Source organism: Otolemur garnettii, unplaced genomic scaffold (genome assembly GCF_000181295.1).
Source record: "Otolemur garnettii isolate 467f Iridium unplaced genomic scaffold, OtoGar3 scaffold00116, whole genome shotgun sequence".
In the NCBI taxonomy this organism is placed as follows: Eukaryota; Metazoa; Chordata; class Mammalia; order Primates; family Galagidae; genus Otolemur; species Otolemur garnettii.
Window position 1 is genome coordinate 4192615 of NW_003852511.1, and position 17867 is coordinate 4210481.

General features: G+C 37.1%; 1 protein-coding gene across 3 annotated transcripts in view; it reads right to left on the reverse strand.

Moving 5' to 3' along the window:
* ARID4B (AT-rich interaction domain 4B) overlaps positions 1–17867 on the reverse strand; it is a 161001-nt gene that overhangs the window by 77820 nt on the left and 65314 nt on the right. For all 3 annotated transcript variants that reach the window (XM_003797437.3, XM_023517688.1, XM_023517689.1), the window contains exons 4-7: positions 15365–15430; positions 12220–12310; positions 8409–8488; positions 961–1052 (exon numbers count right to left, since the gene is read on the reverse strand). In XM_003797437.3, the coding sequence (XP_003797485.1) occupies positions 961–1052; positions 8409–8488; positions 12220–12310; positions 15365–15430 (329 nt within the window). The remainder of the gene's footprint in view (positions 1–960; positions 1053–8408; positions 8489–12219; positions 12311–15364; positions 15431–17867) is intronic.

Here is a 17867-nt window from a genome sequence, read left to right on the forward strand (position 1 = left end):
GCGCCCTGCCCACTGATCTGCAGGTGCCGCTCTATTTTCCTTCTTTCTATTTGCTATTATCATATCTTTAGCTTTTCCCTAATATTCCATTATATTATATAATCAAGTTTTCCTTTTTAAGAGAGACTTCCATTCCTCTATTCTGTGTTCTCTGACTGCTAGCATTTAGTGTTACTATTGCAAAGTCTGATGTCATTGTCCCAATCCTTTGCAATAAATTATTTTTCTTTGTGGAATGGTTTGCAAGTTGTTTCTTTATTCCTAGTGACCTAAAATTTCATGACTAGTTGGTCCTGTGATCCTTTGCCCTTGAGCGTCTTTTGGAGCCAAGGCACATTCATTAAAAGTAAACGGTTCAATATATAAAATAAGTTTCAGAACTGTAAGAAGCCACAAAAATTAGTAAAATAGTTCCTGCTGTCAAAAGAGATTAAAATTACCAAGAAGGGAAAGCAAACACTATGATAATAATAAGGGGTCAAATCTTATTTATGACATTAGATAGATGCAAAGAATTCAGTGGGTTCAGAGAAGAGAAAAACATGTCTGATTTCAAAGAAAGAGTGGGGGAAACAACAAAATGATTCACATCAAGTTGGAAGCAACTTCTGCTGCAATTTAAAGAATGAGCATGACAAGTGACAAGGATGGGAGGCATTAGAGACACAAAACAGCATGAACAAAAGCACGATATCAGGAAACAAGTGGTGCATGCGGGGATTATTGACTAGCTCCAAACTGACTACAGCATCAAGATACATGAAGAAAGAAACTGTAGGTAGACACGGCAATTGAGGTCGGTTGGGCATGGAGAACCTCAATTTCCCATGCTGAGGAGTCTGAAATTACTATTAGATCTGGTTAGCATTTTGCAAATTACAATTTAAAAATAACTCTTAAAACAATAATAGAAAGCAAAATGAATTCAGGTTCAACTAACAGTTATGAAAATGGACTTACATATGATTAGATCTTCTTCCTCTATTTGTTTTCTTTCCTATGACTGGAGTGCCAAAATGCTCAGGGTTGGTGAGTGGGAGCTGGTCTAATGTCTGTGGGTAAGAACATAAACCCATCAAAAGTTATTACTTTGCAAGTGCTTTCCTTTTTAAAACCAAATCATTTTAAGAATATTCACCGATTTTGAGATTAAAAGTCTCCCCCAAGGAAACCTAAAACATAACTTTCCTGAAGATAGAAAATTCTTGATTTAAAGATATTAGAATAAAGAGGAGTAAGTCCAACACTGGGGAAAAAGAAAGCAAAAAAAAATTTGGCTGATCTCTACAGATGATTCAACATCTATGTGAAGGCTGACAGGCACCTAACATAATTAAAATAAAAAACAAAACAAACACAGCTCAGTGGAAACACAAATGTGAAAGTTAAAAAACTTATTTGTTGTAAGGACCTAACTACTAGGATGGGGCCAGCTGCAGCTCCAATTTTCTTTTGTACGTAGGGAATCTATAAAACAAAATTCTAAATAATAGAAACAATTAATTACAAGATAAGCATCAATTGTTTGAAAAAAGCTTAAGTTATTTTACTGCTCAGCAAACATTTTCTGCAACAAACCTTTTTAAAAGAAGTGTAAAATCTTAGCTTTTCCATATTTAATGTTCTTCCTTTCTAATCTGCAGCATTAACATTATGCTTGGTATGAAACTAATAATAAATGAACAGTTCTTTCTTCCTCTTAACCCTTTTCTCCCTCACTGCCATCTGATAAACAATGTTTTCCAGGCAAGAACTGGTTGAGGGTTGAAGACAGAAAGAAAAAACAAAGACATTTTGGAATGATTCCCCTACTTTCTCAATATCAGATACGTCATAGATTTTTTTTTTGGTCATTTTTCTTATCTTTATTTCTTGAAAAGGTTTATGTATCTAAAACGTATCAACCCAAAGAGGCTATCTAACTAACTTAATTCTCTGGAAATCAATTCTGAGAACATGCCTACTTTTTCTTCATTTTTAAGATTTTAGACAGGTGCTATTATCTTCATCACCCCCAGAACTTTTCGTTCTAATTCATGAATACCAAGGGAACTAGAGATTCCCAGGAAAACTTTCAGTATGAAACTGAAAGTGAGAAAATATTTAGGATAAAGAGACTTCTTGAAGTTACAAACAAGTGTGGTTTAAGAAAGGCCGTCTACTGATGTAGAGCAGTGGTTCTCAACCTGTGGGTCGTGACCCACAGGAACTGCATTAAAGGGTCCTGGCATTAGGAAGGTTGAGAACCACTGATATAAAGATCAGACATCTAAACAAATTAATGATAACTTTTTTTAATGTTTAACTTTTATTGATTTATTTATTTTTATTTTATTTTATTTTTTTGAGATAGAGCCTCAAGCTGTCCCCCTGGGTAGAGTGCCATGGCATTACAGCTCGCAACCTCCAACTCCTGGGCTCAAGCGAGTCTCCTGCCTCCGCCTCCCAAGTAGCTGGGACCACAGGCGCCCGCCACAACGCCCGGCTATTTTTTGGTTGCAGCCGTCATTGTTGTTTGGCGGGTCCGGGCTGGGGATTCGAACCCGCCACCTTAGGTGTACACGGCTGGCGCCTTAGCCGGTTGAGCTATAGGCGCTGAGCCGATTTATTTATTTTTAGAGACAAGGTCTCCCCTGTCACTCAGGCTAGAGTTCAATAGCACAATTGTAACTCACTCTTAACCTCAAACTCCTGAGCTCAAGTGATTCCTCCATGTAGGCTTCCCAAGGAGCTGAAACTACAGGCACATGCCACTATGCCAGCTAATTATTTTTATTTTATTTTATTTTTTGAGACAGAGTCTTACTATGTCTCCTTTGGTAGTGGGCCATGGCATCACAGCTCACAACAGCCTCAAACTCTTGGGCTTATGCGATTCTCTTGCCTCAGTCTCTCAAGTAGCTGCGACTACAAGTACCCACCAGAACAACTGGCTATTCTTTGTTGCAGTTGTCCTTGTTTAGCTGGCCTGGGCCGGGTTTGAACCCACCAGCCTCGGTGCAAGTGGTTGGCACTGTAACCACTGTGCTACAGGCGCCCAGCCTAATTCTTTCTATTTTTATAGAGACAGTGTCTCACTATGTTGCCCAGGCTGGTCTCAGGCAATCCTCCTACCTCAGGCTCCTGAAGTGCTGAGATTATAGGTGTTAGCCACAGCACTTAGACTAAATTTTTCTTTTTTTGGAGATGGAGTTTCACTTTGTTGCCCTCCACAGAGTGCAGTGGCATCACAGCTGACTGAAACCTCAAACTCTTGGGCTTAAGTGATCCTCTTGCCTCAGCTTCCCAAGTAGCTGGGACTACAGGGACCCACCACAATGTTGGGCTATTTTAGAGATGGGGGTCTCATTCTTGCTCAGGCTGGTATCAAATTTGTGAGCTCAAGCAATCCACCCACCTCGGCCTCCCAGACTGCTGGATTATAGGTATGAGCCACCACTCCTGGCCTCGTTTTTTAAACTGATAAATTCTGAAAACAATGATGAGCTCAACTGTGAAAAGGGAAAGCACATTTATCTTTTTTGCACAATTCATTACAATGTATGTAATTTAAGATATACAGATATCTGTATATAATAACAAAGAATTTATGGTAGAGAGAAAAGGTATTAGCCATAAGGAATAACTAAAGATTGCCTCCTTCAGAAGACAAAAATCTTACCTTTCACAGGGTAAAAAAAAATCTGATCTTTCAAATTTAGTTTGTACAGAACCTAACCCCTGTTCCAATGAATCTTAAATCAGGTATTTAAAAAATATTATTTGGAGTCAAAAGCTGTCCTAAACACAATATAGGTCAAATCTAACCTCTTCAGAAATTACTTTTTATCCATGTCTAATTGTACTTCCAAAGGGTGAAAATTTTAAAATAATGTGAGTATTACTTTGGTGGTAACTACATTGTAGCACTAAATTACTATATTTCAGAGAAAGGGGAGAAAATAATTTGGATTTACTTTCTACCAAGGGCAGGTGGATTAAATGGCCATCCCCTCACAAAAAAATTAAAATTGTTGTCTTGAAAGTAGATGTCTAAATGTATTAAGTATGTTCATCATTTTGCTTGCTACAAGAAAGAAAATCTCTAACGAGGTGTTTGAGAATTACATATAGTAAATTTATTTTATTTTTTTAGACAGTCTCACCATGTTGCCCTCAGTAGAGTGTAGTGAAGTCACAGCTCACAGCAACCTCACATTCTCGGGCTTAAATGATTCTCTTGCCTCAGCCTCCCAAGTACCTGGGACTACAGGCACCCACCACGACAACTGGCTATTTTTGGTTGCAGTTGTCATTATTGTTAAGCTGGGTGGGGCCAGGTTCAAACCCACCAGCCTCGTTGTACGTGGCTGGTGCCGTAACCTCTGTGCTATAGGCACCAAGCCAGTAATTTTGAAATAAAAGACCACAGACTATCCCTAGTATGTAATAAGGAGCCAGAACAATAGGAAGCACTATCTCGGTTGTTCAATCTACATCCAGGCAATCATGAGCATCTTTTATTTCAAGGGACAGAAAACATTAGGGGCGGGGAGGGTGGAAGTTCCCCTATCCTATACCTAAAGAGCAGAAACTAGAGACTCCTACAACTTATATCAAAAGGAAAAAGAAAATTCCATAGGCCTAGGGAGGAAATGTCTATAGCTATATTGCCTAAAATGGGCTGCTAGAAATATGGAACTAGGATCTTTTCTTATCTTTCTCCACAGTTTTCAACTGCATGTAGTAATCCAGGGAGAATACAAGATGATGAATCTACTTTTGGATACTCAAATTATGAATGCTCTGTATAAAAAAATTGTCCTACAGATTAAGCAGTGGGTAACACACTAAGGTGGTTATATCTAAAACCAGTGATTTCAATGCTGGATTGAACTGACTTAAGTGCTAGTGTGATCTCTTGCCATGAGAATCTTGAATTTCAGTCTATAAGTTTTTTTTGTTTTTTTTTTTTTGAGACAGTCTCAAGCTGTCACCTTGGATAGAGTGCCATGGTGTCACAGCTCACAGCAACCTCAAACTCTTGGGCTTAAGTGATCCTCTTCCCTCAGCCTCCCAAGTAGCTGGGACTATAGGTGCCTGCCACAACGCCCAGCTATTTTTTAGTTGTAGTTGTCACTGTTGATTGGCAGACCTGGGCTGGATTTGAACCCGCCAGCTCCGGTCTATGTGGCTGGTGCCCTAGCCGCTGAGCTACAGGTGCCAAACCTGGAAGTATATAGCTTATTAATGGGATTAGCAGCCCCAAATATTGCCCATATAAAGTAGCTTTCCTCTAAAAGACCAAAGTTTTACTAATAATGATACTGAGTAGTCTTTCAAAAACGTAAAACTTTTTAAAAATATGTCAAATAAAGAGAAAAAGATAAACGATAGATTAAATTCCTCTATTGTGTATACTCTTGACCATGTCTTCCCAGAGCTCAACACACTTAAATTGTGAAATATTTTTAATTGTCTGATTAACGCTTTTTCTCCTCCAACAGATGATAAGTACCCAGGGAAAAATTCTATGTCTCCATGGCTCACTCTTGTGTTCCAGTACCTAGCAGAACTCCTGGCATATGGAAAGGGAGTTAAGGAACTGCATACTAGTATTCTAATTTCCCTCTAGCAAAATATAAATAAAATAAATACCTTCAAAGCAACAATGTAAAACTGAACCTCCTTAAAAATACAAAGGAAACTGCTTGTTTATGTCACTATACCCTTTACACTACAACTGTCTTACGAACCATTCCATCTTAAAATTCTCTTGCTAAGCCAGACATGTTGGCTAATGCCTCTAATTCTAGAACTCTGGGAAACTGAGGCAGGAGGACCACTTGAGCTCAGGAGCTCAAGAACAGCTGATTAAGAGCCAGACCCCAATTCTACTAAAATAGAAAAATTAGCCCAGTGTTGTGCCTAGTGACTGGTACCTACAGTCCCAGCTACTCAGGAGGGTGAGATAGGAACCCAGATATTTCAGGTTGTTGCAAACTGGACTAAGGCCATGGCACTCTTAACCTGGGCAACAGAGTGAGTGTCTTAAAAGAAAAAAAAAAAAAAAAACTCTCCTAGTAAAAAAACAAAATTAATTTCTTCTTCAAGAGGGTCTTGCTCTGTCAGCCAGGCTGGAGAGCAGTGGTATAGTCAAAGCTCACTGCAGCCTTGAATTCCTGGGCTTAAGCAATTCTCCTGCCTCAGCATCCTGTGTATGTAGAACTAGAAGCCACTAGGCTGATTTTTTCATTTTTTTGTAAAGACAGGAGCTCACTATGTTGCCAAGGCTGGTGTCAAACTCCTGGCCTAAAGCAATCCTCCTCTCTCAGCCTCCCAAAATGCTGGAATTATAGGTGTGAGCCACTGTGCCCCACCAGTTCTTATTTTAAATATTTATTTTTTAGTTTTTTAATTTTTTTTAGAGACATTTTAGTCTCATTTTGTCGCCCTTGGTTGTGGCATCACAGCTCACAGCAACCTCCAATTCTTGGGATCAGGCGATTCTCTTGCCTCAGCCTTCCAAGTAGCTGGGACTACAGGCACCTGCCACAATGTCGAGCTATTTTTTTGTTGTTGCAATTTGGCCGGGGCTGGGTTCCAACTCGCCACCCTTAGTATATGGAGCCGGTGCCCTACTCACTGAGCTACAGGTGCCGCCCTATTTTAGATATTTCTCTGGACCAAACAAATAAAATGCATATCTTCACTTACCAGGTGAAAAATCATATTTCAAGCCCCTACCCACTGACTGATTGTAACTGTACATATGTCCCACCTAAGAGTAATGAAATTATTTATAATAATTATACAAACTCTGGGAGAATTCTCTACTTCATCACTGTCCCTACTCCAAAGCTGTATTTCCTATATTTAAACCTTTACAATTAATCCAAGGCTTTTGTGTAGAAATTTGGGAAAAGGAGAAAATTGAGAAAAACATGGAAATTCCCTAAAACAGCTTAAATTCTTATAGAGAAAATAGGAAGGAAGAGTAACAAAAAGATCATCATAAAGCAAGAGTAAGAAAGAGAATTACAAAAAAAAAAATCAAAGGAGAAAGAGCTCAAATGTGGCTTAGAGAACTCATAAAAGATGCCATCAGGGAGCCTTTCTAATCCCCTCACAGCATGAGAAAGAGTCCAACCAGAGGAGAGAAGTAGGAAAGGACCAAGAAAGGGAGGTCTGGACCCCAGTCTGGAAGTGCCAAATAGTCTAATAAAGCACAACTAGAGAAAGTGGCAAATATGAAACTGAACAGATAAGCTGCAATCATAGCACAGAAAACCTGCCCCAAATTCTGAATTTAAGTCAGAATTCAATCATTTAGTGAAACAAAAATATTTTCAAAACACAAAACCATAAAATAAAATCTAAAGTTTAATAAGTTACTATTAAAACACTCCCCCCCCCCAGGAAACATGTTTCTAATTAGTAACTAGAAAAAAAATAAATCATAAGTTTGACTACACGATACATCATTTGGTATTTATGGACTGGACTAGAGAATGTAACTCCATTTGCATCAGTATGTCTATGTTTTAAATTATGAATTGCAAGCTGATTATAAAACTCTGTGAACCCTCCGTTCTTAGTAACACCTTTTGAGAATATGGGTTTTGCACTAGAAAGCATTGGTGTGAAATGTTAGCTCTGGCCATCATTTCCTACTCTATAAATTGGGAGGAAACTACCTCATGCTGCTACAAATATAATAATGTACATAAAACACTTGGCAAAGTCCCCGGCAATTATGAACACTTCATTTATTCATCCTGGTAACCTACCATTTATTCAGTTTCTAATATGAGCCAGGAATTGTTACATGAACTAAAAAGAAAGTGATAAAGAAGACCTATTAGGTCCTTGCCTTTATGACATATTCTAGTGAGGAAAGCAGACAATAAATAAAGAATTAAGTACCTACACATATTCTGATGTCAGGGAATACATGTTATAAAGAAGACTAATCAGCCGAAAAGGATGAAGAGGAATGGAAGGAGTGTTTTAGAAAGGGAGTCAGGCAAGTCTTCTTTAAGGAGAGGCTGTAACAATGTCAGCAGTAGCACTAAGAGACTGCTTGTTGTATCTACACATCCTTTAACTGTGACATGGTTGAAGTGGATTACAAGTCAGATAGCTCTTTTTCATGATTATTTACAAATTTTAGAAGTTGCCTCAAGATAGTAATTAAGCAATCCCACTGTGTTTTCTTTGTGGACAAATGATAAAATACTTTTAGATTAAAAAAAAAAAAACAGAACCCAGTGCTCACATACATGCCTTAAAAGGGTTCCTAGATTAACGGTGTTCTGTATAAGGAATTTTCCTGAATAACGAGTAACATGACTGAGTTGAGAAAACAAAAATATACCCCCTCAAATATAAAACACTAAGACATGTTTATTCGTTAAATGAGTACTTACTTCACTTTCAGCAAAATGCCTTTCTCCTTTCAGGCACAGTGAAGATCGTCTCAGCGTCTTCTCATCTCCATCATCAAAAACTATGAGAAAAGGTAAAAGTGGAAGCTACTGGAGGATTTTTCAAAGATTAACAAGATGATACAAATCATCATTTAATTTTTTGAGTGCAAATAGACCCACTGTTTAAGATTACATCTGTAATTTCAGTTCATATTTTGTCTTCTAATGATTAACTTGCTAGTGAAAAAGAAATAATAGACCTAAAGTGAAAACATATTCCCTGAAACAGAAAACACCAAATAAAAATAAGTTGGCAAAAAAATAATTAAATAATAATAACTAATTATCATTTAATTGGCACTTCTTAAGGTGGCAAAGGAAAGGCAAGTTTCCCTGCTAATAGATACTGACAGACTTACCTAAGAAACAGAAGATTACAAATTTATAGTCAGACCGCCCCATGTAAAAATGATTATTTTTCATTATTTAAAGCAGAGTCTCTCAAGCTTGACACAGCGGATATATTGAGGTAGGTAAAATCTCTGTTGTGGCAGGCTTGTTCTGTGCAACACAGGCTATTCAGCAGTGTCCTTTGCCTCTACCCATGAAAAGCCAGCAGCACAACTTTCCCAGTTAGAGAAACCTAGTATGTCTCCAGACACTGTCAAATGGGGAGGTGGTACAAATTCACCCTGGTTGAAAATTACTGACTTAAAGTACTAAAATGTCTACACTAACTCAAATGAAATAATCATTTCACAATATATACATATATCAAATCACCATGATGTATACTTTAAATGTATACAATTATATTACTGAATTATATCTCAATAAAGCTGAAAATTTTTCAAGCAATTAAAAATTAAAAAACTAAGATGTCCCAATAAAACTACTGTAAATCCAAAGATATGTAATATGAGCATATTTATATGATATGAATAATTGTAGGATATATTACATTCCTCAGAAATTATGGGAAAAAGAATACCTCTATTTCAAATAAAGTTATCAGGCATCAATCTTAGAAATCAGAGTTTTTGTTTAGGGCAGGCACGTTAGCTCATGCCTATAATCCTGGCATTCTGGGAGGCAGAGACAGGTAGAATGCTTGAGCTCAGGAGCTCAAGACCAGCCTGAAAAAGAGTGAGACCCCCATCTCTAAAAATAGTTAGGCAATGTGGTGGGTTCCTATACCCCAGCTACTCAGGAGGCTGAGGCAGGAGGATTGTTTGAGGTTGGTGTGAGCTATGACATCACAGCACTCTACTGAGGATAATAAAATTAGACTCTATCTCAAGGGGAAAAAAAACCTCAGCAATTACACAGCTTTTGCCTGTCAAATTTAGGTTTTTATACATTACATAACACACTACATTCTGTGGCACTGAATAAATAACTTTCAGTACATTTTTTAATGTTTTAACTAAAATACACAATGAAAGTGCCACACTTATGAGACTGACCACTATACCTAATTACCATTTATACTTACTACATAGAATTACTTTTAGTCTTACAACTTACATAAAGTCAAATATTTCCTTATGTTTCAAAAATCAAATAATTTTCCCTTCACCAGATTTTATTCTCATCCTCCCCCCAAATATAAACTAAACTTACTTATACTATTTCAAAACTCTGTCAAATTCTGACATCACCAAAGATATTTTACTAGGTGCTTACACTCCTCTCTGAGGTCATTAAACAGTAAGAATTACTGACATTTTATAAGTAATACTGAGATAATGGCTATCAATTAAAAAAGCAATCATTTCAGATGTCTGAAAAAATACATACCATAAGTAAAATAAAAAACTTATTTTTAAAACAAAAATAAAAGCATAAAGGAACTGTAGAATACATTAGAAAATGAATTTATAACAATGATTGAAGGAAGGCCTTCTTAAACAAAATTCAATACTAAAACCACAAAGTCACGACACAAAAAATGACTATATGAAAATGTTAAAAAAAAAAAAAAGAGAGAGATAAAAATAAAGCAACAGCAGAAAAATATTTGTAACTGAAGTAGCAACAAAAGCTTAATATCCAGACTATATGAAGAACTCATATATCCTAAAAACAATAAGAGAAAGACACATGATACCCAGAAGAAAAAGGAGACTAGGCAGAGTCAGCAATTCACCACAGAGAACATACAAATGAAATGATGTTCCTTTCGATAAACATACATGAAAAAAATGTTTGATCTTTCCACTAATCCTGGGAGGGGCATTTTTAAATTTTGGAAACAGGGTCTCTGTCACTGCTGCTAGAGAGAATGACATCACCACAGCTCGGTGCAACTTCCAACTTCTACCTACACTCAACTGATCCTTCTGCTTCAGCCTCTGAAGTAGTTGGGACTATAGGCACATGCCACTGTGTGGGCTAATTTTTATATTTTTTTGTAGAGACAGGGAGTCTTGCTATGTTGCTCTGGAGTTTCAAACTCCTGGCCTCAAGCGATCCACCTCAGCCCCCAAAGTGCTAGGAATACAAACATGAGTTACTACACTGGCCAGGTGGGGCATGTTAAGATAAAACTGAGATACTTCTTTTGAGTCCAAATTGGCAAAAAATTTTAAAACCTAACAAATCAAATCTGACATGGAGTAAGAAAACAAATATACTTTCTACACTGTTCACAGGAGTTTAATATAGTCTTCTAGAAAGGCAGTTTTCATCAAACACTATAGTTTTAAAAGTACATTTTCCTTCAATCTATGTCTGTTTCTTAGTATATACACAAGAGAAACCTTAGGATAATGTACACATACAAAAGACATTCAATTCAGCATTTATTTTAATAACAAGTAAACTGGCAACATCATCAGTTAAGAAAATAAATTATAGTATATCCAGTATTATGAAACATACTACAGTTAAAAGAAATTTATTATACAATGTGAATTTTTTTTTTTTTTTGAGACAAGAGTCTCACTTTGTCACCCTACGTAGAATACTGTGGCCTCATGATAGCTCAGTGCAACCTCAAATTCTTGAGCTCAAGCAATCCTCCTATCTCAGCCTCCTGAGTAGCTGGGACAACAGGCACGTGCCACAGTGTCCAGCAAGTATTTTCTATTTTTAGTAGAGTCATAGTCTTATTCTTGCTGAGGCTGGTCTCGAACTCCTGAGCTCAAGCACTCCTTCCTCATCTCAGCCTCCCAGAGTACCAGGATTACAGACATGAGCCTAGACAATGTTAGTATCTTTAATAATACTGAACTATATACTTAAAAACAATGAGGTAGGCTCAGCACCCATAATTTAGTGGTTAGGGCGCCTGCCACATACACCGGGGCTGGTGGATTTGAACAGGCCCAGGCCTGCTAAACAACAATGACAACTACAACAACAACAAAAACAGCTAAGTGTTGTGGTGGGTACCTGTAGTCCCAACTACTTGGGAGGCTGAGGCAAGAGAATTGCTAAAGCCCAAGACTTGGAGGTTGCTGTGAGCTATACATCACACCATAGCACTCTACCGAGGGTAACATAGTGAGACTCTGTCTCAAAAAAAAAAGGTAAGATTAAAAAATAAATTTCAGATACACTTAGAAGTAAAAATTGCTAGAAATTCAATTGCATGATACATTAAAGAATTTCAAATTATATTATATATGCATACATACACTTTTCAAATAATTTTTAGAAGATCTAGAAGGATAAAGAGCATTAACTAATCACATCATGGCATCAAGAGAGAAAGTGAATCAAGGAAATTTCACTTAATTTGTATTATTTAAGATAATCTTTATTTGCATAAGTGAAAATACGTTTTTAAGAAAATGTACTCTCTTACCTACTGTGTACCAACTCGCATCTGTTAATTTATTGATAACAGCTTCCTGATATGCACCATCAAGATTCTTCACTTCCACAATAGCTCCTACCTAAAATATTTTTTAAATGTTAGAAAGTTTTTAAACACAAATGAACAAACCAAAAAATTTTGTGTTTTTTTTGTTTGTTTGTTTTTTTGAGACAGAGTCTCACTATGTCACCCTTGGTAGAGTGCCGTGACGTCACAGCTCACAGCAACCTCCAACTCTTGGGCTTAAGCAATTCTCATGCCTCAGCCTCCCAAGTAGCTGGGACCACAGGCGCCTGCTACCCGGCTATTTTTTGGTTGCAGCTGTCATTAGTTAGCAGACCTGGGCCAGGCTCAAATCCACCAGCCTCGGTGTATGTGGCTAGCGCCCTACTCACTGAGCTACAGACTCTGAGCCATGTTTTGTTTTTTTTTTAAACTGAATGAATGGGGTGAAGAATGAAATAACTACTGACTTGACTTAAAGTACCACCAATGTTTTTGTACCATTAGTGAAAATGTTAACATAATGAAAAGGCAAATAATACCTAATAATATTAAGAAAACAGTTTTGTCCTTTCGACTGCCCTAAAAGAGTCTTGAGAACTTATAGGGGTGATCAGACCATATCTGGAGAACCAACATCAGTAAAATTGACTGTCCTTGCCCCATATTTCCACTCCTCTTTCAAGGAGGCTGGAGAAAGACTATGACAATTAAAAACTTGCTCAGAGGTTGCCTTAAGGGTTAGAATGTACCACTAATGACAGCCATTTCAAAGATTTTCCACTTGTTCAAGAAAATGCTAACAATTACATTTCCATGGTCTTTACAGTCATGATAAAAAATAAACCCGTTTGGGGGATTGGAGGGGTCACTTCTGAGGTTTATCTTACAAGGGTACAAGTGAATCTTTCTAAGAGCAGAATGTGAACGTTTTAAAATAATAACTAAGAAAATGACACAAAGGCTATGTTAACCAGTTTGATGGAAGTGTTTCGGAGTGTGTGTGAAAACTCCACACTTACCCCAGAAGTGCATTAATGTACACAGTTACCATTCAATAAAAAAATAAATAAATAAAAATAAAAAAAATAAATAAACATGTTCAGATGAGACTTTTAGTCCTACACAATATCCAAAAGAGGAAAGAGAACTCCATGGACAAAACTTTCATTAAATGACAAGTCAATAAATACTTGCTACAATGATTTACATTATTATTTTCACATAAACTCAATATGGAAAATGTATTGAGACCAAATGACAATCATTGCTGGTACATTTACTTCGTCTAAGAGAAACATTTATCCAAATGTCAACATTTTCTATAAGCTAATGAAAAGCTACAAATTAAGGAATAATTCAAAATCTATAGACAAAAACCTACAAATAAAAAAAGATATTTCAATAATCTTGAAATCGAAATTTTATAGACTTGCCTATTTCAAAATCAAAATGATCCCAAAGCCTAATCATATACAAAAAAAATTTTAAAGAAGAAATACCCAAAAAAGCAAACTAAACTAATGAGACCACAATCAAGGAGGCCAGAGCAATACCAGGAGAAAAAGGAGGATAAAAGCTACAAAGGAGTTGCCTTGTCGATCCCTGTGCAACACTGAGTGCGCGCTGCCAGCCCTTGGTACCTGTGGGCCTGTTCTGGGTGAACAGGGCAGGCAGGCAGTGAAGTCATCCGGTGCCGTACTTACCAGACAGAAACACACTAAGGCAAGGTGTGTATGGATAGTGAGTAAACGGAGGGCTTGAGGTTTCAATTACAGGCTGTGAGCCTGTCAGAATTTTGGGTCTGCCATTTCTGCCTATGAGACCTTGACTAAATCACTTCCCTTTGGTTTCCTCCTCTTGTAAAGAGCTAATGAGAGGATTAAATAAAATAATATGTGTGTAAGACTTAGCATATACTGAGTGCTAAATAAATTGTGGCTAACACTCTGTCCCTTTGTTATTGCAAGTCACAAACATGCATATGTAATGTTAAAGATGGACTAAACAGAAATGCTGGAAAATAATTTTTATAAGGCATGATTAAAAACAAAAAACCTTTGGAGTTTTAGTCCTCCATAGTACCTACTATATATGCAAGATAGTAATGCCTTAGAAATCCAATTAAAAGTTTAAAATTCAGCAACAAACAAAAGTTGGCAAATAAACAAATATATCTAACTCTTCAAAAAGTACAGCTTCACCAATGCAGGATTTTTCTTACCTCTACATATGTTTCTTAAATTCTCTTAGCGTTTCTTAAAATTCTCCAAATGGACTAGTACTCATGTTCAGACACTTAAAAGAGGCAAAGAACAAATAGTGGCAACTCACACACTCCCTTTAGCCTGCTTACTAAAGTAACGTAGGCTCGGAGCCTGTTAGCTCAGGGGCTAGGGAGCCAGCCATACACACCGGAGCTGGTGGGTTCAAACCCAGCCCAGGCCTGCCAAACAACAATGACAACTGCAACAAAAAAATAGCTGGGTGTTGTGACAGGCACCTGTAGTCCCAGCTACTTGGGAGGCCGAGGCAAGAGAATCGCTTAAGCCCAAGAGTTGGAGGTTGCTGGGAGCTGTGATGCCACAGCACTCTACCAATGGCGACATAGTAAGACTGTCTCAAAAAAAAAGTAAAAGAAAGTAATGTAGCATTTATTTTACTGGTTAATAAGAAAATAGGAATACACAGAAATAAACTCTCTAGTTGCCAGTATGAACACACTCATAATTTACAGCTGTCTGATGACCCTTGAAAAGTTTCATTTGCCAATAGTTGATCCAAAGAAAGAGCTCTGAGTTTTTAGATCTACATGTAACTTACATCACTAATCGCTAGTCCATGGCCTATCAATTCTGAGACAATCCAAAATTTCCATAATGGACACCTGACAAAACTAAAAGAGTAAAAGCATCACTGTTTCCTTGATGGCTAATACATCATCAGGCCACTATCATATCAGGCATTATTTAATACAAATCTCTTTTTGCTATTTATTATTTAGAGAAAACCATGTATTTTTACTTTATCAACTCAATAACAAAACAGCCAATGAATTAAAATGAAATGATGAAGTATTATTATTGTTTCCCAAACAAACATTAGAATTAATAATGAATGAATGAATTACCTTTAGTGGGCCTTTTATATGGTCATCCTGAACTTCCACTGTAGAAGAATCATGTCTAAATGTCACCTAGAGATTATAAATTTAATTAGCCACCAAAAAAAAAGAAATTCAAGCAACACAAACTTATCAATATACTATTATTTGTTTTTACTACAAGTAATATAAACTAAAAGCTGCCTAGTTTACACATGACCCCAGTCTTTGAGCTGGGCACTGTGGCTCTAACACAGTAATGTCCAAGCTGTGGCCCAAAGGCTGCATGTTGATTTTGTCAGGACATTTTTTGCTTATTTGAAGTATCAAGATAATCACAAAAAGTATGCACAGACTTTTTTTTTTTTTGGCTACTAGCTCTTATTAGTGTTTGTGGTATATTTAACGTGTGGTACAAGACAACTCTTACTCTTCCAGTATGTAGCAGAGACACCCCTGCAAATCCCAGCTACTCTAGAGGCTGAAGCAAGAGGATTCCTTGAGCCCAGGAGTTTGAGCAAAGCTGCAGAGAGCTATGATGATGCCACTGCACTCCAGCCTGGGTAACAGAGCAAGACCCTTTCTCTTTAAAAAACAAACAAACAGCAACAACAACAACAAAACAACCCAATCCCTAACTAGATTAACTGAAAAATTATTTAATAAGACAAATGCTCAGACTGTTATTTCAGTTTTTAAAAATAAAAGTAACCAGTGATATTACATCTAAATTACTCAATGTTCCACATATTTTACTTTCCTTGATAGTATCAGTTATAAGTTTAGTTGTATAATTTCTTTTCCTAAAAAAAGAGAAAGCAAGATGTGGACATCTTGGGTTACGAGGTGTACCATTCTGTGAAGGCCTATCTTACAATGAGCAGAGGCAAACATTTACTGGACAGCTAAGCATCAGCCTCAAGAATCAAACATTCAATCTCTATAACAACCTTATTATGTGGGTATAATTATTCCCATTTTGTTGATATGAAAACTGAGGAACAGAAAATATAAGTCAATGATCCAAGATCGTCCGAGTTAGTACATGGTGAAGCTAATATTCAAATGTAGTCTACCTCCAGAACCACACTGTATTCTCTATATCCATACAGAAATCAGAAAATGGGAAACCAGACAGGAAATGACTAAGTTAAAATAAAGAATACAAAATTATATTTTAAGAACCTGATAAAAATAAGATATCATCTACTATTCAGTATAGAGAAAGTTATATTCTCTAGATGGGGCAAAAGAGTTATTACAGAGATTCAACCATTAGCATCGTCTTATCAGATGTATGTGATAATCATTTTAGGAAACAGGTTCACTCACAGTCTGTGGAAGAAGATGCCTTGCAGCCACAGGATCCCAGGCATTTCTATGTCACACAAAAGCATCACTGCGCTTTATTTAAATCATGTGTTTAGGTATTTGTGTTCTTCATTTAAATTCAAATCACTTACAGATGGGGCCTAGGTCTTACGACTAGAATTTAAGTATCTTTACACAGTGCTTAGCACATAGTAAAAGATTAATAAACAAAAACTGCTGCCAGCAAGGTGGCAACGCCTGTAATCCTAGCACTCTGGGAGCTGAGGTGGGTGGATTGCCGGAACTCAAAGGGTTGACCTATAAGCCAGAACAAGACCTCATCTCTAAAAAATATCCAGGCACCGTGGTGGGAACCTGTAGTCCCCGCTACTTGGGAGACTGAGACAAGACAATTGCTTGGGCCCAAGAGTTTGAGGTTGCTGTGAACCTATGATGCCATGACACTCTACAAAGGGCGACAAAGTGAGATTCTGTCTCAAAAAAAAAAAAGAAAACTGCTAAAGAAATTAATCAACACACCTGCTGAAAATACATTAATTTTGACTCATAAACAAATTAAACTGCTTGAGAAATAAATCCCCGTATCTGCTGAGAAAATCAGTAACTCTGAATTAGAAACAAATTCTTAAAGTAGCCCAGAGAAATTTTTAGATATCCATTGTTTACAAGGCACAGATATTTTGTGCTATCAGTAGAGGCATCAGGGCCAGATACTAACAGTTTTGTTCCTTTCACTTACAGCAAGAAATGGTAGGACTATTACAACACCATTTTCCAGGTTCATTCATCACACGGGTATAACCAGCTAAAGATGCAGTTAGGTAATAAAATTTAGCCTTTTCTTTGCAGACCAAAGCATGAATCCTAGTGACACTGCTCCTGACTAAAGAAACACCTTTTCTAGCTGGCACAAACATGCTATCTACATGGCAAGCTCAACTAAGCAGACTCTCCATTAGGAAAGAGGGCTTTTATCCAATTCACATAAAGTTGTTGTAAGAGTGAGCAACAGCCCTGAAAAAGTGAGAAAATTCTTCACCTCTAGAATAGTAGTGTCAAAAAACTGAGTGCTCAGGGGACACCAGTGTGTAAAACCAGAACAGGTGATGCCACTTCAAGAGTGCCAAGTATTCAGTACCAAGCACATGGAAACTGAAGGTAGGGTGGGATCAAGACTAGCATCCTACTGATTTAGAGT